Here is a 21,869-nt window from a genome sequence, read left to right as displayed (position 1 = left end):
GGTTCGTTTTTGCCTCTAACAGTATTTGGTATCTCCGCACTTTATACCCCCACGCTTCACCATTTTCTTTCACAAATCGGGTCTTCGGCGTTATTTCGGGATGGAACGTGATTGGGAAAACATGCATAGACTTGGGGATATTTGATATTCAGAGCTTCGTTGCTCGCTCGCTTGATACCAACTGGACCACCTTTCTTAGCGTTTCCTTTTTTTTCTTTCTGCGTTGTCTTGCTGTTGGCGGAGGAGCGAGCGCGGCGAAAATTACCATTACCATTACGAATGCATGACCTGAAGAGGAGGCGGATCATCTGGAATGAGGAGTCTACTCTGGGTGGCTATTTGTTGGTTTGGTTTGGTTTGATTTGAGCTTTTGTTGGGCGCTCTGCGGGTTCGCATCGTCTCTTCTCTTGTGTTCTCATTTGTGCGATGTAGCGGGCATTATCTTTTGCGAGCGGCATTTGCTTTCTTCACTTCGCTTCTTGTGGACTGGGATCCTGCGGCCGCCTTGATGGGGGAAGACCCGGTTTTTACCTTTTGAGAGGGCTTTTTTCTTTTCCTTTGTTGGGTCACGGCTGGGAGTGGTCGGACCTGATGGATGGCATGGATGGATGGCGGAAGAGGGGGTAGTGTAGATGAGTGGAATGAATGATACCATGGCCGGGAGGGGCCACTTAGGCGTGGGATACGTCGATCTGCATGTCTACTTCTTGTTGCTATGAGCTCGCGTGATGATGTGATGGTTTGATCTAGGGGACGTGTTGTATTGCCTGCTACACTAGGGTTTACCATGCGCAAGGCTGGCTCGGCACCCTGCACACTACAAGTCCATTCTATCTCAACAGCGCCCTTCGTCTTGGCCTGCCCTGCCTCTACGCGCATATAACTCACTCACTATCACCTTCATCCCTCCCTCTGCTATCTATCTATCTATTACTCTCTGGTCTGATCTGAGAATACGTCGATGCTTGAGATGTCTGGCTACCTCTTGCCATGCTATGTGTGAGCTATTGTCATGATTTGATTTAATAGACGTGTTGCATTATTGTACGGCCACACCTTTGGTTTACCCATCCTTAGGCTGGCCCGGCTCCCTGCACACTGGAAGTCTATCTCAACAGCGCGCGCCGCCTAAGCTGCCTCTCGCATATAACTCACTCATTATCACCTTGATCGCTTCGCTACCTATCTATTGTCACCTGATCTGAACTCACTCACCTTCCCAACAAATGTCCACACTACTGACTAGACTATCTAGACTACCATACCTAGTACACTACGTACGCATACCCACCAGCGAGCACGCACCCGCCCCAACGGAAATAAAATACGTCGAGCGGCCAACCAACCCACCCATTGGACACGCACGCCTACACCAACACAACACCGGACCGGCAGATCCACCACCCAGGCATCGCATCCGCATCCGCAGCCGCAGTCGCGGGGCCGCCCCGCCCGCTTGTGAACGAGCGATGCGAGCCCGCTGCTGGGGAACCAGCGCGAGTGGCGTTGCTGGGGTGTGCTTTCTTTTTCCTTCCTTCGTTTCGCCTTTTTGCCAAGAGCGGGTGGTTGCGTTCTGGCGCGAGGGAGCGAGCGAGCGATCGATTACTTTTGCTTTTTGTGGGAGGATTCCCGCGGAACCGCGGAGGTCAGGGGTTAGGGGAGGGGAAGTGTACCTGGGTGCACTCCCCTGGGCGAGCTGAGCTGAGCTAAGGTAGCCTTGTACATTCATTGCGTGAAGCTGAGTTTGAGTTTGAGGGAGGACATGGGGAAGGCGTTAAGTCTCAGTTTGAGGGGTTTCCAAGGCAAACGGTGAGTCTGAGTCTGAGTTTGAGGGAGGACATGGATGGGATTTGAAATGGTGGACGGTTGATTGGTGTGCAGGTAAGTATGCAAGTAAGTTTGAAACCCATGGCTAGGGTGCGAACAGGTGGAGCAGGTGGAGTGATCTCTGGGCGTAGGCCTGCGGTCGGGGATTATCGTTGATGCAGACGTGTTGGCTACTGTAGCTTAGTAGAGCGATTTCTAGGCGTGAACTTACGCTCGGGGTAGACTACTGTAGGAGCAAGGCTGGGATACGGGAACGTGCGGAAGGCAGGTGTGCTCGTGTGTGCTACAAGGTCCTGGGTCGTAGAGGGGCGGGAGCTGAGCGTGCATGTTGGGGTTGAGACTTGGCGGAGAGGGGAAATAGGATTTGGGATGAAGATTGGACTGGGTACAGTGAGCGGAGGATGGGGGTTGAAGCCGTGCAATACCGTTAGTCATTGCGTGTGCGGCGCAGGGAAAGCGGAGGACTGACTGGCTGCAGGACGGCTCCAGAATCGATACGTCTATTAATCGTGATACTAACGTTGCACAGGCCCCCAATCCCTATCATCATCTTCATTGTAAGATATGCAATACTTACCCCGCACGTACATATTGCGCGAGCCGCGTCCTGAGGCTGCGTCTGCGTCGTTGCGGCGAGGATACGTATCGACAAGGTCGGCATGCAGCGAGTGCGACCGTTGCGAATGTCGCACAGCGCAGCATGCACGCACGCACGCGAGTGGCAGACCTCGACGCGAGGCCGCCGGTGAAGAAGCTTCCAATTCATTTGCAGTGCATGCCGAAGACGTCGCAAAGGGGCGACGTGCAGTGCACGCCCTGGCAGGCCACCTTAAGCCTCGTGCAGTGAGCTCAATCTGGGGTACTCAAGGTTGCACAACAGACGGACGGCAAGGGTCTCCTATGGTCCCGGGCGTTTAACGCGAAGTAGAGACGTGCTGATGTGTGTCATTCAGTGATGGTGGATGTCAAGCTGCGGGGCGAAAAGGCGTTGGCGAGGGGTCGAGATCAGATCGTATCACACGGCATTGATCGGTGAGTGAGACGCGCTGCGCGTGCGAGGGCCCCTGGAGTGAGGCGGTGAGTCTGTAGACGCGCTGCAGGGGCTGAATGCGTGGCTGAATGCGTGAATCAGCATGATAATGAAAATGCTGTGTTTGTGTGAGTTGAGTCTGCAGTGGTGGGTGAGGCTGCAGGGCAGAGCGAGGTTCAAAGGATTATGTTGCAACCGTGCGTCAATGTGATTACGCTGCTTGCGTGCAGAAATACGTGAGTAAGAATGTGCTCCACCTTCCGTCGTACTCCGCACTTAGGAGCATTCTAGCGGAGAAGAGCGTGGTTGGTGTTGTCATGCATAGGTAGTGAGATAGCGACGTACGTGGACTGGCGTAATCATAGTATTCTCTTGCGGTTATTGGCGCGAGCGCTTCGGATTTCTGTGTAGGGTCGTGATTGGAAGTAAGAGTCGGAAATAACCGCTGCGTGCTGTAGAGGAACGGAACATGGGCCTGCTCTGACGTTGATTTTGACTCTGTGACACAGACGTTGATTGATTGGTAACGCACAACGCCTGAATTGACTCCTGCCGTGTTCATTGACGGCTGGTCTAGGTGGTACAAAAACGTCCGGTGAGCATGTCTTGGCTTTCTGAACTTTGTTTGCGTGCAGCCTTTCGTGGTTCAACAGGTGATCCAAGGGGAAGCGAGTGGCCAGGGAGAACATGCATGCTCCCTTCGATAATGCATATCTTTCCTTGATTACAAGTGCTCGCCTTAAAGTGAGCTGACGCTCGCAAAGATGGTGTAGCTCAGCTGTGGCCAGACCTGGCTTGTTACGCAGGAAGAGAAATGTCATTGTCATTGCCTCGCAGCATGCAGTGTGACAGCCTGCAGCAGCGGGACGGATTCAGGAGATCGTCATGACCTGAGAGTCTATTAATTGAACATTGAGGGCGTGAGGCTGGAGCTAGCCACCAGCGAATCATGTTGATACAGATTACTGTATGAACTGATGTTAGCACGGAACATTGCTCGCGCAGGGCCCGATCGGACATCGATGCGCGATGGGGCGGGCTAGCCGCTACGAACATATAGAGGTCACTAGGCATGCTTCTTGTTGTTGTCCCGCCCCTACCGACTCATCTGCGGCTTGAAATTAGATAAGAGGTGGGTATGTGTATATGTGGAGCGGATGTTGCGGCATTCGAGAGAACTTCTCGTGAGCCTGCAAGAGGTGTGGTGATGAGCTGTGATGATTGGCGAGCGGACGAAAGGCGTGGTAGTTGCTGTAGACGTGGCATCGCGGGATCGATTACTCGCCTGAGTGATCTTCGTTCAACAAGTGCCCTAGAACCCATCGTGCGGTCTGACCTCGCTAGCGATCGGTATTGCAAGAATAAGGAAATAAGTCTACCTTAAGGCGAGCATAAGCGGCGTAGAGCATTCAGTAGCGCGGCTGTCTTAACCTCAGGTTAACCGGAATGAAGCAAATAGCTGCAACAGCTATACCCATGCCGTAAAGACGCACCTCGGCCGGGTAAGCTAGATGGCTGGCATTGGCCAATGTGTCCGATTCTTGATAACGATGAGCTGCACCTGTAACGCGGCCCATGCAGTCGATATTGTGGAACAGAACGTGACCACACCAGACAATAATGCAGGCCTGGTAGGGTTAGACTTGCACACAAGGGACTCGCCTAAGCGGTCGCAAAGTGGTTAACGTCGTGTTCACTTGTTGTGGAACTGTTCCTGTACCCCGCAATCGCTATACGTGACAGCACTCGGGTGAATCCGAACAAAAGATGAGGTTCGTTTACACTTTCGAGAGGTCACTGGCACTTCACCGGTCTAAGAGGTGATTTGACACCAACCCGCAGGTTCGCGGCGACGGGAAACCAACCGGCGCAGGGGAAAGCTTCTCTCGGGTCGCGGACGGGATGGTAGAACCGGGTCAGGGACAGGATCTCGCTCCGTAGTAATTCGGCGCCGAACCGAAAGTGATCCTTTCGGCATGGATGGTCGGGCCACGGAACGCCACGTGACTTCAGCCATGCAGGTGCAGGTGCCTGGGACTGGAAGTGGAGGAAACCCCCGAGAGAAGCACCGGCGGAGCACAACATCTCGCATGTTACAATATACGAGTATTGTGACATGCGAGATGCACAGGTCTTAAAAGGGTCCCCGTTTGCGCAGATTGTTCCCTGCTCTTCTCGTCCAATTCGTTGCCATTCTCGTGCTTACTTTGTGTAGGTGATCTAGGACTTTTGTTAGCATCATCAAGGATGGTGATCCAAAATTATAAGCCGACGGCGCCCAACAGTCAATAGTGAAAGGGTGTAGTGCGGCTCTGCTTGCAGATGTTCCTGCAGCTGCACGTGCGTGCCTCCGGAAGGGAGCTTGACAAGCTCTATTGCTCACACTTTGGCGATGTTAAAATACACGGAGCAGGAGGTAACCCAGAAGTGATACCAGGGTGAGACAGATTGAAATCAGCGTGAATGTATACAGTAGAGGACGCGTTCGAGATGTTGGACCCTTTGGAGGGACAAACGAACGCGCACGGACGGCCAAGACACAAGCTCCGACAGCCGACGAGAATGCGGTAGTGGCAGCCCACTTCGTCAACAGAGACAATCTTTCGCCGCCACATCACGTTTCTCTCCGCGCAAACACCCCGCGCTCCACGCCAAATATCAAGAGATGGTGTAAAGCGCTGGTTCTGACACCCCCACACACATCAACTACCAGTCAAGCCTGGCCATCACCTGCCGCCCGCGCGCATACAAATTTACGAAACATCAACCTAGCGCAGGCGGCTCAACAATCATGGAGGGCGCCTTCACGCACATGGGCAACCACTTGGTGTCCGACTCTGCCGCCACCATCAACGCAGGTGCTGGCGACGACGAAAGCATACTGGACGGCGACCTTTCCCGCGGAATGACAGCCTCACGCAGACGACGTATGGACGACGAAGAGACGGAGATGTACGACGATGACGATGACTTGGAGAGCATGGTCAGCATGCCTGTAGATGGAACGAACGGAAAAGGCGGCGTCAAACAGGAGGAAGAGGTCGAGCTCCCGGGACATGCGTGCGCGTAAGTACGGTAGCCCTCGGCCGGAGTACGACTAAATGAAGGACAGTTATTGTGGCATCCACAACGCCGGCAGCGTTGTCAAGTGTTTGGCCTGCAGCAAGTGGTTCTGCAGCGCCCGCGGCAATACGTCTTCTTCTCACATCATCAACCACCTCGTCCGGGCTCGCCACAAGGAGGTGCAGCTGCACCCGCTTTCCTCACTTGGCGACACTATCCTCGAATGCTACAACTGCGGCACCAAGAACGTATTCCTGCTCGGTTTCATACCCGCCAAATCCGACACTGTTGTGGTGCTGCTATGTCGTCAGCCATGCGCCGCCATGCCCTCGCAGAAAGATATGAACTGGGACACGTCGCGCTGGCAGCCGCTAATTGAGGACCGTTCCTTCCTTCCCTGGCTCGTACCTCCTCCGACCGACCAAGAGCAGCTCCGCGCCCGCCATCTCAGCCCACAAATGATTGCCAAGTTGGAGGAACTCTGGAAGGATAATGCGACTGCCACGATTGCGGATCTAGAGAAGGGAGCTGGTCAAGAGGAGGTTATTGCCAAGGTCCTACTCCGCTACGACGATGCTTTTCAATATCAGAACGTGTTTGGGCCGCTTGTCAAAATTGAAGCCGACTACGATCGCAAGCTGAAGGAGTCACAATCACAGGATGGACTTGTTGTGCGCTGGGACATGGCTCTAAACAATAAGCACACTGCCAGCTTCGTTCTGCCAAAGCTCGAATTGGGTGACGTAAAGCTCGCTGTAGGCGATGAGATGCGCCTACGGTACACTGGAGAGCTCCGTCCACACTGGGAGGGTGTCGGCTATGTGATCAAGATCCCGAACAACCAATCCGACGAAGTCACTATCGAGCTGCGGACGAAGGGCGATCACAAGTCTGTGCCGACCGAGTGCACCCACAACTTCAGCGCCGACTATGTCTGGAAAGCTACTTCATTCGATCGCATGCAGCACGCTATGAAGACGTTCGCTATTGATGAGATGAGCGTGTCAGGCTATATCTTCCACCGCCTTTTGGGCCACGAGGTTGCGTCTGCGCCAATGAAAATCCAACTGCCCCGCAAATTCAGCGTTCCGGGGCTGCCTGAGCTGAACGGTAGCCAAATTAACGCAGTTAAGAGCGTGCTACAGAAGCCATTGAGCTTGATTCAAGGACCCCCAGGTACCGGCAAGACTGTCACTTCTGCGACCATCATCTACCACTTGTGCAAGATCAATGGTGGTCCGGTCTTAGTATGTGCTCCTTCCAATGTTGCGGTGGATCAGCTATGTGAGCGCATCCACTTGACCGGGTTGAAGACAGTACGTGTCACCGCTAAGTCAAGGGAAGACGTTGAGTCTTCGGTCAACTTCTTGTCGCTTCACGAACAGGTCCGCATGAACGATACGAACGTGGAGTTGAACAAACTCAACCAACTCAAGAGTGACGTCGGAGAACTTTCGAGCCAGGACGAGAAGAAGTTCAAGCAGCTTACTCGTGCTGCTGAGCGAGAGATTCTCAACGCAGCCGATGTTATCTGCTGCACTTGCGTTGGTGCCGGCGATCCTCGTCTTTCTAAGATGAAGTTTAGGACCGTTTTGATTGATGAATCGACCCAGTCGGCAGAGCCCGAATGCATGATCCCGCTCGTCCTAGGTTGCAAGCAGGTTGTATTGGTTGGAGATCATCAGCAACTTGGACCCGTCATCATGAACAAGAAGGCGGCAACGGCCGGTCTCAACCAGTCTCTATTTGAGCGACTGGTCATTCTCGGTTGCTCTCCGATCCGACTGCAGGTTCAGTATCGTATGCATCCCTGCCTTTCCGAGTTCCCTTCAAACATGTTCTACGAAGGTTCTCTGCAGAACGGTGTCACGATGCAGGAGCGTATTCGTCGCGATGTGGACTTCCCTTGGCCCGTTGGCGATAATCCAATGATGTTTTGGTCCAACATCGGAGCGGAAGAAATCTCAGCCTCTGGAACGTCCTACCTAAACCGCACGGAAGCTCAGAACGTAGAGAAGATCGTCACTCGTTTCTTCAAAGCTGGTGTCCTTCCTGGCGATATCGGTATCATTACGCCGTACGAGGGACAACGTAGCTACGTCGTCAGCTCCATGCAGGCTACGGGAAGCTTCAAGAAGGAGAACTACAAGGAGGTTGAGGTTGCCTCTGTTGATGCTTTCCAGGGACGTGAAAAGGACTTCATCATCCTTTCCTGCGTTCGTTCAAACGACCATCAAGGCATCGGTTTCTTGAGTGATCCTCGCCGCCTTAACGTGGCTCTGACGCGAGCCAAGTACGGCTTGGTCATTCTAGGCAACCCGAAGGTCCTCTCGAAGCATCCGCTGTGGCATTATCTCCTTCTCCACTTCAAAGAGCGCAACTGTCTCGTGGAAGGTCCTTTGACGAACTTGCAGGTATCGCTTCTTCAGTTCAGCCGTCCGAAGCAATCGTACCGCGGTCCCCAGCGTTACCAGATGGCTTATCAGCACGCCAACGCGATGACTTCTGGTCGCCAACCCGCTGGATGGAACGGCAACAAACGTCAAGAGTACAACGACAATGGTTCCATTGTTGGGTACATTCCTGATGACGTTTCCTCCGTCCACTCTTCAGCCCTCGGCGGTGGCGGTGTCAACGTGCCTTCCAACTATCCTCCTATGTTCTCGAACTTCCAGGATAGCTGGCCTTTGCCTGGCCGCAACGGCGCGCACAACAAGAAGAACGGTACTCCTAGCATTGCTGGCGAGTCGGTCGCTGCTAGCGAGATGACGGACACACGGAGCAGCATTGCCGACGGCCCTGGTGGCATCAGTCTAACTGGCTTGAACCTGAACGATTACAACAAGCCTACATCTCTGAGCCAGTCTGATCGCTTGAACCGATTCGTTGAGTCTACGCGCCGAAACGAAAATGTTCCTGGCAACTACGTCGGCAACCGCGGTCTCCGAGGACTCGGCGCCGATGATGATGACGCTAGGAGCGTCTCTACGGCTTTCGCGAGCCAGATTGGCGGACCGGCAAACTATGACTGATTGCGTTACAACAGCTTTACATCCTAGGATTGAGTTTCATGTACTAGAACAACCTCCACCGTCGCCGACGTAAGCGTACTCGCTCTTCGCCGGACCACAATAGGCAGCCTACGTGTTCACGATAGGTCGAGGCACACCAAGCTCTCCGGCTTCCCGACGCGGAGAGATTGTCTCACAGTTTTGTACTGGCACTGCAATTAGCTCAATTAGCCTCTTGCACGACACCACTTCCGGCTCAAGAGTGCCGGCGCTTTGGTTTTTGTGCGGCTTAGAAGACGTGGTAGAGCTTGGTGTCGTTGTTGTGGGATATCAAGCCAGCTTCCGACCGCTTGGTAGTCGTATCGAATCGGAAGTGGGACATCTGAGCAATGCTCGCACCAGACCACATACTGTCTTATCACCATAGTGCCCAAAAGCTCTTCTCCACAGGCCACTTTCCGGCCGCTACTAGCGTTAGATCAATCGTTAAGTCAGGATACGCTGGCATCGGGCCACGTGTGCTAATAGTGGATGCGCCTCTTATCACGCATTTGTTTCAAGCGTCAGAAAAGTTAGAAAATCACACTCATTTCTTGGTCCCTTAAGTCGATACACTTCTCTCTCTTTCCTGTGACTGTGATTTGCCATGCATTTTCACGCCCCTGGCGATCTATGAAGGAAGTCTCGTAACCATTTGCTCTCACACATCCTTATTCAAACCATTCACTCCTCCACCCCAGAATCCACATCCTTCCCACCACAAACGGCACTAGCTCAGCGACCCACAACCACATCCCACGCACTAGCTTCCTCTTCCCCTCCGCTTCATCCTCGTCCCTCCCACGCTTTTCTGTAACACTGCCCTCTTCAATGGCCCTCTCATCCAGCTCTCCGCCCATCCGCTCCCATCGTACCGCCAGCATCGACCCCAAGAGCCCCACCGCCAGAAGCCCCTCCCTTGCCAAACACGCCCAATAAACGATCTTCCTGCTCCCCACGTTCTTGGTGTCGCTGCGCGCAGCGAGGAAGAGTGGTATGGCGAAGGCAAGGGTTTGCGTGCCGAATGCACGGACCAGAGATGTGGAGACGGGGAATAAGGAGGGGACGTCAGGTTTTTGAGGATGGTGCTTGGGGAGAGGATGAATATGGTTGCGGAGATGAGTTTGAGAGTGCCTTCTGTGAGGAGGAGGGTGCGGAGGGGCGAGGGAGGGGAGCGGAGGGGGCATGGCGGAGGGGATTGTAGATGCTCTATAGAGATAGGATGATATGATGAGGCGGAGAAAGTGGAAGGAGGCTTTTCTCACCGAGGCGCTCAGAAGCGCGTAGGAGGTGGAGTGTTGAATCGTGCTGGCTTGTCGATATTGACAGATGTGGTTGGTTTGAGCTGGAGTAAGGGATTTGTATATACAGGAGGATGAAGTGGTGGGTTGAAAGTGACCTGGAGAGTTGTCACATGGATGTGGTCTGGGGAAGGAAGATGTGGGTTATGGTACGCGTGGAATTCCGCTGCTTACTCATCGGGCATGACTCGTGTCGAGGTGAGACATATCGTGGACAAGAAGAGGGACGACTGGCGGGAATGTCTATTTGAGCGTCTAGGTATTCAGGAGTCTTTGTTTAATTTAAAAAGCAACCGCAACCTACACCTTCGCTCGCCATGTCAAACGCCTACCCTGAATATATACTAAAACCCATGCAAACCTCATAAGCTCATTAAAAAGTCGATCAGTCGAAATTGGAATCAATGTCCGTTTGCTGGCTCAGCCTCTCGTTATCGAACGTAGCACCATAGCAATAACGATGGCGGACCTGCTCAGCCATACACGTCAATATGTAACCTCAAGCTCAGTCGGACGGGCTGATATGTGACTTCCTCAAGTTAAGGGGTTGGGGTGCGGTCAATTGCGGTGTAGCGGTTCCAGAGCCGGCTTGTGGTGTGCCAATGCCGGAGAAGGGACTTACAGCTCCGCTGGGCGGGACGGGCATTTGGATATCTTCGGGGCTGGGGGGAACCATGCTTTCGGGGAGGTCAGGTATCTTTATGCGCTTGGCGACGTTGTTGTAGCTGGAGGGGATGATCTGAGCCAGTCAGCTTGATACAGTGTATTGAAAGATAGATGTGATCGGCATACCTCTATAATTTCGTCTCGCGGAAATTCGAGTTTAGGAATGTCAGCAGCATTACAAGCCATAAGGTAGCCGTAAAGCACTCGCAATACCGATTCGTGCGCAATAATGAGAAGATCGTTCTCTTCCCGCTCAAGTTCGAGAATGATAGGCTCCATGCGTACTGCAAGGTCATGATATGACTAATTTGTTAGTATGCTTTCGAAACCACAAATGGGATTGACCTACCTCTGCTCGCGGATATCGATGATGATACGGGTCTTGCTCGTGCTTGGCTACCTCGTCGGGGAGCTCCTGGCGGATCTTGGCTTCGGACATCTTTTCGCACACGCCTGGGTTCATCTGGCTCATCTGCGATCGCTGTCTCACGCGGTATCCCTTTGATGCTAGGTATTCTGAAGTTTGAACGGTTCGACGGCGGGTCGAAGTCCATATGGTGAGTGGTTTCAGAGCAGCATCCCGCGCGCCTTGGGCGATCAAATTCTCCTTCTCTTCCTCGCGATATTTCATCAGCACCTCGCTCATCTTCTTCGCGTAGTCACGGCCCTCAGGAGACAACGACGCGTCGGCTTTGTACGAGTCTTCGTCTCGTGTAGTCCCGGCGCGAGCGAAGTACGTCTGCCGTGACTTAATGTGCAGGTTGAGAAGATAGAAGACGATTCGTTGTGACAAGTATCCAAACGCGCAACTGTTCACCACCACACGTTCGCCGGCATTGATCATCTTGATCCAGTGTAGCTCTGGTTCTTCCATCGTCTCAAAGTGCGGTATCCTGGAATTGATACGGGCGAGATAGTCTTGAACGGCGTCCTCATCGGTCCATCCTTGATAGTCAGGTGATGAGATCTTGACGCGACGCACGTTCTCCTGAATGATACGCTCATCGGTGCAGTGTGATTCAATGAAGATGGTCTGGATACCGTTTTTGGCAAATTCTTTTGCTAGCGACTTCCGGCCCATGGAGATGGCATTGACCGCATCGTAGATAGCGACCTGGCCCTTGTCGTGCTCGAGGAAATGGTAAATGTCCTCGCGGCACTTCTTAAGGATCTTATTCCGCAGTAAAACCGACTGTGGAGATGCATTCAAGAAGAAGTAGTCATCGGGGACATCTTTGCCAGGGCCAAGCGTTGCGCGACGATAGTCGCCCAAGTGAAACACGTGAGTCTTGACACCCAGCCATCGTAGGTAGCGAGCAACGGCGACCGATGTGTGTGTCTTACCTCGGGCGGGCAGGCCGACGGTAGCAATCACAATACGCCCAGAGTGGAAAAGTCGACCTGATTCTGTGCTGTAAAGCTGGGCTGGGGCCATCTCCTCCTTCTGGGGCAGGTCGTGGATGGCATCAACAAAGGTACTCGACCGCCGCCGGAAGCGGGGTGAGTTGGCGTAGATTTCAGCAGTCCTGCAACGGTGAGTCTTGTTGCTACCTCAAGCTTATCACCTTCACCGTGACACAAGTGAAGAACCCATGCATCACTCCGCGGCACGTGGGGCAACCGAGGACTTACAAAAGGGTATCCATTTTCGACTCGGACTCCAAAGACCAGTGATAAGAAAGTATCAAATCGAGGGAGTTAAGAATGAAAATTGAAGTCAGGCGCGGTGCAATACAAAAACAGGTCGGAGGTTGTCTCGGGTTGCGAATTGGGACGTGTGGACGGCCGCAACCAATGTGTCGGGCTGCCGGGTACCTTTCCAGCAGGCGAGCGGACCAGGGTACGGCGAGGGGATGGCTGATTGACAGGTTCAACTAAAAAGCGTCTGTGTTGTTAATGTTCGTTTGCCTTTACACTGCGAACGATGGGGTCCCGCAAACGAGCCCTATTAAAGCGGCTTGAAGTCACATCATCGGCGTCATTTGTTGGCTCGCTGATGGGAAGGTGCGCTAGCGCGTTTACGGCATAATGCTTGGCGCGCTCTCCTTCACGGGAAAAAGTTCGAAGCATCATCAGGACCGCATCTCCATCCTCCAATAGCTTCCTCCTCCCTCAATCGCGCCGTTTCCATCGCAATTGGCGCGCATTCGTGACCTACCAACGCAGCTTGATACACATCTTTCGTCCCCCACCGGACCGTTTCACAGCCGCCATGGAGATCGGAGAGAAGCAGCAGCAGGCCGTCAACGACATCATCACCCACAACGGCGCCTTTGGGCAGCTAAACAATGTCTACGCCGCGTTCCAGAGCCGGCGAGAGGCTCTCGGGCTTTCGAACCCGGGGACCGTCGAGAACATTGCAAAGGAGGTGCAGCGCGATGTCTTCCTCAACAACTTGAGCTTCTCTGGCCTGCGCGCCGAGCTCACAAAGGCCTTCAGCGCCGCCCCCATGTTCCAGGTCTCACACTCGCTGTCTATGGGGTCGCAGGTCCAGCCTCCATATGCATACACTGCCATCTACGGCTCGCCCAAGGTATGTCGCGCCGCTCGCGTGCTGCCTACCTGAGCTGACATCCTCAGATATTCCTGCAAGGTAACCTCGACAACGACCTCCAGTTCTCTGGCCGCTTCAACTGGCGATGGACTCAAGCGCTTATCTCAAAGGCCTCGGTGCAGCTCACATCCCAGGGCAACATGGTGTCGCTCGAGAACGATTACACCGGCTCGGATTTCTCAGCGTCGCTGAAGGCTGTCAACCCCTCCCTTCTGGATGGGGGCATCACAGGCATGGTCATGGCCAGCTACCTGCAGTCTGTCACTCCCAAGCTCGCGCTCGGTATCGATGCCTTCTGGACGCGACCAGCAATGGCTTATCCTCCCGAGTTGGCCGTCTCATACGCCGCCCGCTACAGGGCAGCCGACTGGATGGCGTGCGGACAGGTTATCCCAGACCGAGGTGCTATCGATGCTTCATACTGGCGAAGGCTGTCGGAGAGAGTCGAGGCGGGTATCAACTGCAACCTCTCTTTCGCAGGAATTGGTCCCGGCGGTCCTATGGGCGGCCCGTCAAAGGAGGGCCAGGTCACCATTGGTGCCAAATATGACTTCCGCTCCGCATCATTCAGGGCGCAAATCGACAACTCAGGCAAGGTTTCCTGCTTGTTGGAGAAGATGATTGCGCAACCCATCCGTGTCACATTCTCAGGCGAGATTGACCACAAGACGGTAAGTTCGATGACCCTATGATTACACGTTGATACTAATACAAGCAGAGCGCTGCCAAGCTAGGTCTCGCCGTCTCAATAGATGCCGCAGACGAAGCCGTCATGGAGCAGCAGGAGCGCGCAGCCTCCGATGCCGGTTCGATCCCATTCTAAACGCTTAGGCCACACGAAGACTCACTGTACCGACTATAATCACCCGCCTTCTCTTCGCTGTATTACCACTTTCTTATCCTGAGCAACGAGCGAGCGTGAGGCTCGCAGTCATGTCAAAAGCGCATCTGAACGGTTGGCTAGGGGATCTGCACGATTAGACTTTTCCACTTTCTCGCCGCTGTCTGTCATATTTCTGGTCGTTGTTACGGGGCGTATTCACACATTGAATCTAATGGGCTACGGTTACGGTAGACCGGGTACGATTGATCGTTGGAGCGCCAGCATGTAAGCAGAAATGTTGGCTGCATTGTACATATAGTCGCATTGAAGCATTACATTACTCCGCTTGTGCATGATTTCTTCTGTGCTCTTGTGAGACCATTCACAAGCATGCATTATATCCCGAAAGAGGAGACCCCTAAAGTAATGTACAGAAGTATTCAAGACAGTGCTCCGTCCGTCGCAGCGTAGTATCTGCGCGACATTCATCCATTCCAGCCCATCTATAGTAAAACAAGTGAAGAACTGCCGTCAACATTTGCGTGCGTATCGCGATCCGACCCAATTGAACTGAAGTTTTACAACGCCGGCTTCGCGCCCTGCGGCTGGCCTCCTGCACTCGGCGCCATGAACTGTCACCCATTAGCATCCATACAGCTTTCACAGCTTCACAAGTCATAACGTACCTCATTCTGCGCCCTCTGGTTCGCCAACTCCATCTTCTCCTGCTCAATAATCATCTGCTCCTCGCTATACGCGAGCGCCCACGGCACACCCAGCAGCAAAGCACTGGTGCTAACGACCCAGAGCGTCTTTCCGCCGAGCGAGAGTCCGCTCTTCAGGTAGCTGGTCGCGGTGTTGTACGTTGAGGCAATGGAGCGGCGCGTGTGCGCGGGAATGATGTCTTGCAGCGCGGCGACGCGCTCGTAGAGGGTTTCGTCAGGCGTGAGGTCCGCGATGGAGGATGTGTCTGATTCTGCAGAGGCTAATGTCAGTCTTACATGATACAAAGCCGTGAATGAGATAGAGGCGCACCCGAGTCGGTGTCCCAGTCGTCCTCGTCATGGGGGCCTTCCTGCTCGCGGAGGAACTCCTCGTCGACGACTTCTTCGAGTTTGACCATTGTGATAGGGGTTTGGAAGAGTTCGGTGGTGTGATGGGGTCGTGAAGGCGTTGAAGATAGTGTTGATGATGGAAGTTGGGCGTTGGAGCTCGAGGGAAGTCGCGATGATGCTCCTTCCAAACTTTTAGATGGCCCGAGCTTCCGCGCTAGTCATCCCCGTCTTCGAATTGCTTCAGTCCGGACAACTTGCAGTCACACGACACGATTTCCTAGCCTGTCAAAATTTCCTCTAATGTTTCAGTTTTGGCCTTTGTAAAGAGATTTTCACTTGTATTCATCGATCTATGCATGTTTCGCGCACTCAAAAAATACTCTACTCTCACCGCGAGGATGGCTGTGACTCCACCTTCAAAGCCACTTGTGGCTATTGTAGGCGCTACGGGTACGGGTAAATCTGATGTATGTGGGACATGAACTATGCCATGTTCAACTCTGATCACAGCAGGTAGTTGGCCGTAGAACTAGCTCAAAGGTTTAACGGCGAGGTTATTAACGGAGATGCGATGCAACTGTACAAAGGGCTACCTATCATCACAAACAAGATCACAGAAGATGAGATGAAGGGTGTCTCGCATCATCTGCTTGGTCGCATTGGTCTGGAGGAAGAGACGTGGACGGTGGGGAAGTTTGTAGCAAACGCACTAGGAGTGGTAGGGTCTTGTTCTTTTGGAGAATGAAACTGTACAGCTAATTGTTACTAGATTGATGAGATCAGAAGTCGAGGGAAGCTGCCTATACTAGTTGGTGGGACGCACTACTATACGCAATCACTCCTCTTCAAAGATGCCCTATCCGAGGAGCCTTTGCTCAAGATCGATGAAAATCAATCCGAAAGACTTCCGGTTCTAGATGAGCCTACCGAGGTCTTACTTAAAAGGCTGAGGGAGGTTGATCCGGTCATGGCCGACAGGTGGCATCCGAACGAACGCCGAAAAATCCAGCGATCGCTGGAGATCTTCCTCAAAACAGGGAAACCGGCCTCTCAAGTGTATTCGGAGCAGCAAAGCAAAAAGGGCCTTTCAGCCGATGAGTCGGGCAATACTTCCAGTCTACGATTCCCTACTCTTCTGTTCTGGGTACATGCATCGAAGGAGGTTTTGACGACCCGCCTTGACGCACGTGTCGACAAGATGCTGGAGAAAGGCTTGCTCTCCGAAGTGGAGACACTCCATAACTTCCGCTCCGATTTCGAAGCACGTACTGGGCAAGAGATCGACCAGACCCGAGGCATATGGGTCTCTATTGGCTACAAAGAGTTTATGGCTTACCAGACCGCACTTTGCGAGGGCTCACATTCAGAAGCCGAACTTGCAAAGTTAAAGCAAGCAGCCATTGAAAAGACGCAAGCTGCGACAAGGCAGTATGCCAAGCGACAAGTTCGGTGGATACAGATCAAACTCCTTAACGCTCTTCTCGCGGCTGGCCAAGGAGGCAACACCTTTTTGCTTGACTTGCCAGACGTATCCAAATGGGAAGCGGCAGCTGTGCGACCGTCGACCGACATTACCGAACGGTTCCTCTTGGGGCAGTCTCTACCAGATCCAGCATCGCTGTCCGAAGCCGCACGCGATATGCTGAACCCCAAACGCGACTACGATTTATCACAACGTCCAGATCTTTGGGGCAAGCGCGTGTGCGAAACGTGCGGGACAACTTCTTTCAATGAAAATGACTGGAAACTACATCTCAAGAGTCGGTCCCATAGACGAGCTGTGGGCACCAACAAGAAGAAAGCCAACGTTCCGTCAGCTAGGTTTAGAGGCCCTACAGCCGCACAAGAAGACATGATCGATGTGCTTGAGAGTTCCATGTCGACCTTCCCTAATGAGTCGTGAGAGGATCTCACGCAAGTAGACTACAGGGGCGTAAGTCTTAGCGCTTAGTTAGCGCACCCCTCTCTTAGGTGTTGCACCAGTTGCTACATTCATGCTCGATTCTACCGGTGCCACGGGAATCACAGATCTGACAAGGACAATCCACCGTGGGGTCACTTTGACGATAAAAAGCGAAGAGCAAGCACGAAGTAACAATTCGTCATTTCAATCAAACCACGCTCCCCGGAACATGGCAAATACGCATTCCGTCCCGTTGCTCATCGATGGCCAAGACGTGCAACATGAATCGACTTTTGATGTTATTTCACCAGCAACAGGAGAATTATGCTGGAAAGCCGTCTCTGCCAGCGCCGACGATGCAATAAAAGCAGTTGAGTCCGCTCAGGCTGCCTTTTCATCATGGTCCCAAACCAAACCAAGTACCAGAACCGCCATCCTCCTCAAAGTAGCAGACATCCTCGAGGCCAAGGCAGAAAAATATGCAGACTACATGATGGCCGAAATGGGTGCCGACAGAGGCGCAGCCCAATTCTTCGTCACGCCTCTCGCGATCGCCATGTGTCGGGATATTGCCGGACGGATATCGAGCGTTTGCGGCAGTGTGCCTGTCGTTGCGAAAGAAGGGCAAAGTGCGATGGTATGGAAAGAGCCGTATGGAGTTGTCCTGGGCGTCGTTGCTTGGAATGCCCCATATGTCTTTGGTATCCGCTCAGCCGCAACGGCTATCGCGACTGGAAACACCACCGTCATCAAGTCGTCCGAAGTGACGCCTCGCTGCTACTACGAATTAGGCAAAGCGTTCAAGGAGGCTGGTCTCCCCGACGGCGTGTTCAATGTTGTTGCGTGTAGGCCTCAGGACGCGCCGATGGTCGTGAATACGATGATCGAACATCCTGCGATTAGGAAGGTAAACTTTACAGGCAGTGCAGCGACAGGGAGGAAGATTGCGAGGACGTGTGCGGACCATTTGAAACCTATTCTGATGGAGCTTGGAGGGAAGAATACGGCTATCGTTTTGGAGGACGCGGATCTAGGAAAGGCGGCGGACGAGTGTTTGGCGGGCGCTTTCTTGAATGCAGGCCAAATCTGCATGGGCACCGACCGTATCGTTGTTCATACCTCCGTCATGTCCAAATTCACCGAAATCCTGCAACAACACCTCGAAAGCTTCTCCAAATCCTCTCCAGGTCCTCCCACCGTCTCCTCGGCCGCCTCTAAACAGCGCCTCGCCGACCTCGTCGCATCAGCCCTCTCCTCCGGCGCCCGCTTCATCGCCGGCCCTTCCACACAGCCTTCTTCCCCCCGCAACCTTCCTCCCCACCATCCTCACGGATGTTTCCCCAGAAACCCCGCTCTACCACGAAGAATCCTTTGGTCCGCTCGTCACCCTCTCAACCTTCACCACCGACTCCGAAGCCATCACGCTAGCGAATTCCACAGATTATGGTCTCCACGCCGCGGTATTCAGTAAGGATTTGAGGAGGGCACTAAGTATTGCGAAGAAGCTCGAGGTTGGCGCCGTGCACATTAACAGTATGACTGTGCATGATGAGCCGAGCTTGCCGATGGGAGGTGTCAAGGGGAGTGGATGGGGGAGGTTCAATGCGGGGGAGGGAATGGATGAGTTTCTTGTGAGGAAGGTTGTTACATGGGATGATTAGAGGATGAGCGAAGGCCCACTATGTGAATGAATGACCGAAGTTTCGATGCTCGGCGCGCAAGAGCACCGATACATATGCCTATATCGAATATGCAATCCAAATCCCAGGAAATGCTACCCATGTTGAAATCCGTGTTGAAAGCCGAGATTGGGTATCATCGTTGAGTAGACACAGAACGCCAAAACGCAGATGCCGCCCAGGCTGTTGCATTGTTGAATGCAGCAGGGCCCGGAAGAATACAGCCCTTACACCTCCTCTTTCAATCATTTGGCGGGCCTCTTCTCCAGACCATACCCGCCCTTCCCTTCCAGACTCTCGTACGTCTTCCCCTGCGTCCTCGCATTCCTCGGACCTCTCTCGTCCAAATCTTCCTGTAGCCACCTCAAGACTAGTTCTCCCAACTGGCTGTTCCCGCTGTTCACTCGCTCGTCTTCTGCCGTTCTAACATTCATCTCCTCCATGCTGCCCCACTTCTTCACACGGCCGAGCGACATGTGCACGAGGTGCGTCGGCCAGCTCGCGAGGTTATCCAGGATATGCGTCGCATACACGATAGTGCAAGGCCTAGTCTCCGTCTCTTTCTTCAAAAAATTGAGGAAATTGCTGCGCGAAAGCAGATCCAGATCCACCGTGATTTCATCAAGCAGCAAGATCGTCCACGGCCTCAGCAACCCCATCGCAAGCTGCACGCGCCTCCGCTCGCCGTCGCTCACAGCGTGCAGGCGCCAGCTCAAATCGATATCCAAAATGCGCACGAGCTCGTCGCGGCGCTCTGGCCAGCTGTTTCCGCCGACGGAAGCAAGCAGTGTGGGGACGTCGATGTCGGAGCGCACGATGGGGTTGAGCACCCATTCGAGGCCGAGGTATGTCACGCCTTCGAGACCGAGCTTGAAAGGGTCGACACCTGCGATGTGGACGGTGTCGGCGGGGGCCATGCGCTTGCCCGAGAGGAGACGGAGGAGCGTGGTTTTGCCTGCGCCGTTGGCTGCGGGGGCGTCAATGTCAATTCCACTGAATCTCTATCTGTGCGAAAGTGCGAGGGAAATCAAAGGCAAGGGGAAGCGCACCTCCGATCAAAAGCGTCCTGCTCCCCGGCGGCAACTCCAGAAAAACATCTTTGAGCCCGCTGCTTCCGTCTGGGAACGCGTAGCTCAGGTTTTTGACATCGATGTTTGGCGCGATGCCCTTGTCAATTCTGTTCTGCTGCGCCATTTCGAAATTTGCGAGTTCTTCGGTGTAGGAACGAGTGAAGGACTGAGGAATCCCAATTGCGAGGGAGGAACTACATTTTATAGTTGGGACGATGTCGGTGGCACCCCGCGTAGTGGGACGTTTTCTGTCCGTGTATGATGATGCTATTGCGGACGCTAGGCGAATTAGGGAAGGCGAAAATCACGCACCAGTGGTGGCTTTGGTTCGGCAATTGATTGTTGTGTAGGGCGTGTTGGTGGATGAGTCAGGAAGCCGTGCTACAAGTATCACTATTGGTTTTGGTGCTCGGCGTAGGATTATGCTCTACCTTTGTCTTTGTTGGTCAATCCGCAAGGGAACAGGGATTGGGATTCCGAGACCCTGCTTTGTTAGTGTGGAATGGAAGATGGTATCTTTGTTCGTGCGAAACGAATTGTTCATGATGTTACTCTATGCAAAAAGGTAACCACTCAGTGTCGTGAACTACTCAGGATCAATCCCGCCATCGACACCGTTGGATGTCCATCACGAACACCCACAACAACTCGCCAGTCCTTCGCCTCTACCTAGGCAAGTCACGCCCGATCCACCGCCTACCCTGCAACATCACGTTCCGTCGCAACTCCGTCCGCACCGCCTTGTTCTGCCGTCTAAGCAAATCCACTTCGTTGCGAAGAGCCTGATTCTCCCCATCCAAGCGCGCGTTGGCCTCCTCCAGACGCTGGACCTTCTCCGTCTCAGTCATCTGCATATCGGCATCCTCTAAACGCTTGACTTCCCCGTCCTCCTCACCATTCTTCTTCTCAGCCAAGCGCGTGTTCTCCTGCAGAGCACGTGTGTTGGCGGCAAGGTGGGAAATATGCTCGTTCTTCTTCTCCTGAGTCTCCTCCTGGTGCGAGTTTCGGGAGGTGTAGCTGGCGAAAGAGGCTTGCATCTGTTGTAGGATGGTGAACATTCCCTCGATCGTATGAGAAATCTTGGAAGTTACAGCGCCGAGTTGTTCCGTAGTTGAGCTCGAGGGAATTTGAGATGAGGTTCGGCTATGTGATGGGGAGTGAGGCGGGGTGTGGTAAGACGAAGGTTGGTCCTCGCTTACAGAGTCTTTGTCCGGGTGTTGTGCAGACGAAGAACCGTGGCGTGAAGCCTCTTTGTCCGGACGGGGCAACAAGAGCGGCGAGGGAGAACGACGGACCTCAGGCGGTGGAGTCTCGTATATGCTGTCAGACGTCTCCCCATCTGGTTCGTAACCCACCCAAGTTAGGGCTAGCGAGGATTGTAGCGTACCGGAGAGGCTGGTATTGGTGTCGGTCATGTTGTCGGACTACGAAATTAGGGATGTAAAGGTACCTATCTGGGTTGAAAAACGTTGGATAGAGTGGGTTGGTGTGGTGTGGTGTGCGAGAGTGTTGATGTAGAAGTGGATGATGTTGCACGGATCGTGGGTGAAAGCCTAGGTCACTACTGTTGCTTTCTAGACGCCTGTGGAGATCAGTGAAAGAATGATCTTGCTCATTCTATTGTTTGTTGCGAGTGGTTCGACTCACCTAGGTGGACTACTCGAACGTGCAAGCTGTGTATTTTGAAACAAAGTTTCAGCGCTCTAGAGACCAATGTCAAGCCCCGAGCAAACATGATCAGTTGCCTGATCCACTGTCGTGAAGGCAAACATCTTGCAACAAGAAGTGAATGCTTTCAAATTAAGACATGATTAAGTGTGTACGAGATGATTTCATTTTGCCATCAAG

The 21,869-nt window shown here is 53.4% G+C and overlaps 7 protein-coding genes across 7 annotated transcripts; 3 read left to right on the top strand and 4 right to left on the bottom strand.

Annotated features, from left to right (window-relative positions):
- Positions 1-10,776: 10,776 nt before the first annotated feature.
- On the bottom strand, positions 10,777-12,535 carry N0V89_006721 (uncharacterized protein; the record flags this gene model as incomplete). The annotated part of the gene is made up of 4 exons (XM_056215490.1): positions 10,777-11,010; positions 11,064-11,240; positions 11,287-12,463; positions 12,528-12,535. The coding sequence occupies 4 exons, from the start codon at positions 12,533-12,535 to the stop codon at positions 10,777-10,779; spliced, it is 1,596 nt and encodes a 531-aa protein (XP_056069737.1).
- A 614-nt stretch (positions 12,536-13,149) lies between these two features.
- TOM40 (translocase of outer mitochondrial membrane) lies at positions 13,150-14,314 on the top strand (the record flags this gene model as incomplete). Its single annotated transcript, XM_056215489.1, has 3 exons — positions 13,150-13,470; positions 13,518-14,162; positions 14,210-14,314. The coding sequence occupies 3 exons, from the start codon at positions 13,150-13,152 to the stop codon at positions 14,312-14,314; spliced, it is 1,071 nt and encodes a 356-aa protein (XP_056069736.1).
- A 578-nt stretch (positions 14,315-14,892) lies between these two features.
- On the bottom strand, positions 14,893-15,437 carry tom22 (mitochondrial import receptor subunit Tom22; the record flags this gene model as incomplete). The annotated part of the gene is made up of 3 exons (XM_056215488.1): positions 14,893-14,946; positions 15,001-15,290; positions 15,350-15,437. 3 exons carry the CDS (start codon positions 15,435-15,437, stop codon positions 14,893-14,895), a joined length of 432 nt encoding a protein of 143 aa, XP_056069735.1.
- A 330-nt stretch (positions 15,438-15,767) lies between these two features.
- tit1 (tRNA dimethylallyltransferase, mitochondrial) lies at positions 15,768-17,272 on the top strand (the record flags this gene model as incomplete). Its single annotated transcript, XM_056215487.1, has 3 exons — positions 15,768-15,836; positions 15,887-16,087; positions 16,139-17,272. 3 exons carry the CDS (start codon positions 15,768-15,770, stop codon positions 17,270-17,272), a joined length of 1,404 nt encoding a protein of 467 aa, XP_056069734.1.
- A 229-nt stretch (positions 17,273-17,501) lies between these two features.
- N0V89_006717 (uncharacterized protein) lies at positions 17,502-18,743 on the top strand (the record flags this gene model as incomplete). Its single annotated transcript, XM_056215486.1, has 1 exon — positions 17,502-18,743. One exon carries the CDS (start codon positions 17,502-17,504, stop codon positions 18,741-18,743), a length of 1,242 nt encoding a protein of 413 aa, XP_056069733.1.
- A 453-nt stretch (positions 18,744-19,196) lies between these two features.
- On the bottom strand, positions 19,197-20,145 carry CAF16 (CCR4-NOT regulatory complex component; the record flags this gene model as incomplete). The annotated part of the gene is made up of 2 exons (XM_056215485.1): positions 19,197-19,918; positions 20,001-20,145. The coding sequence occupies 2 exons, from the start codon at positions 20,143-20,145 to the stop codon at positions 19,197-19,199; spliced, it is 867 nt and encodes a 288-aa protein (XP_056069732.1).
- Positions 20,146-20,686: 541 nt separating this feature from the next.
- On the bottom strand, positions 20,687-21,436 carry N0V89_006715 (uncharacterized protein; the record flags this gene model as incomplete). Its single annotated transcript, XM_056215484.1, has 2 exons — positions 20,687-21,100; positions 21,221-21,436. 2 exons carry the CDS (start codon positions 21,434-21,436, stop codon positions 20,687-20,689), a joined length of 630 nt encoding a protein of 209 aa, XP_056069731.1.
- Positions 21,437-21,869: the final 433 nt, after the last annotated feature.

The sequence above is a fragment of the Didymosphaeria variabile genome (genome assembly GCF_027946475.1).
Source record: "Didymosphaeria variabile strain IMI 356815 chromosome Unknown scaffold_5, whole genome shotgun sequence".
In the NCBI taxonomy this organism is placed as follows: domain Eukaryota; kingdom Fungi; phylum Ascomycota; class Dothideomycetes; order Pleosporales; family Didymosphaeriaceae; genus Didymosphaeria; species Didymosphaeria variabile.
This window is presented reverse-complemented; position numbering and strand designations above follow the sequence as displayed.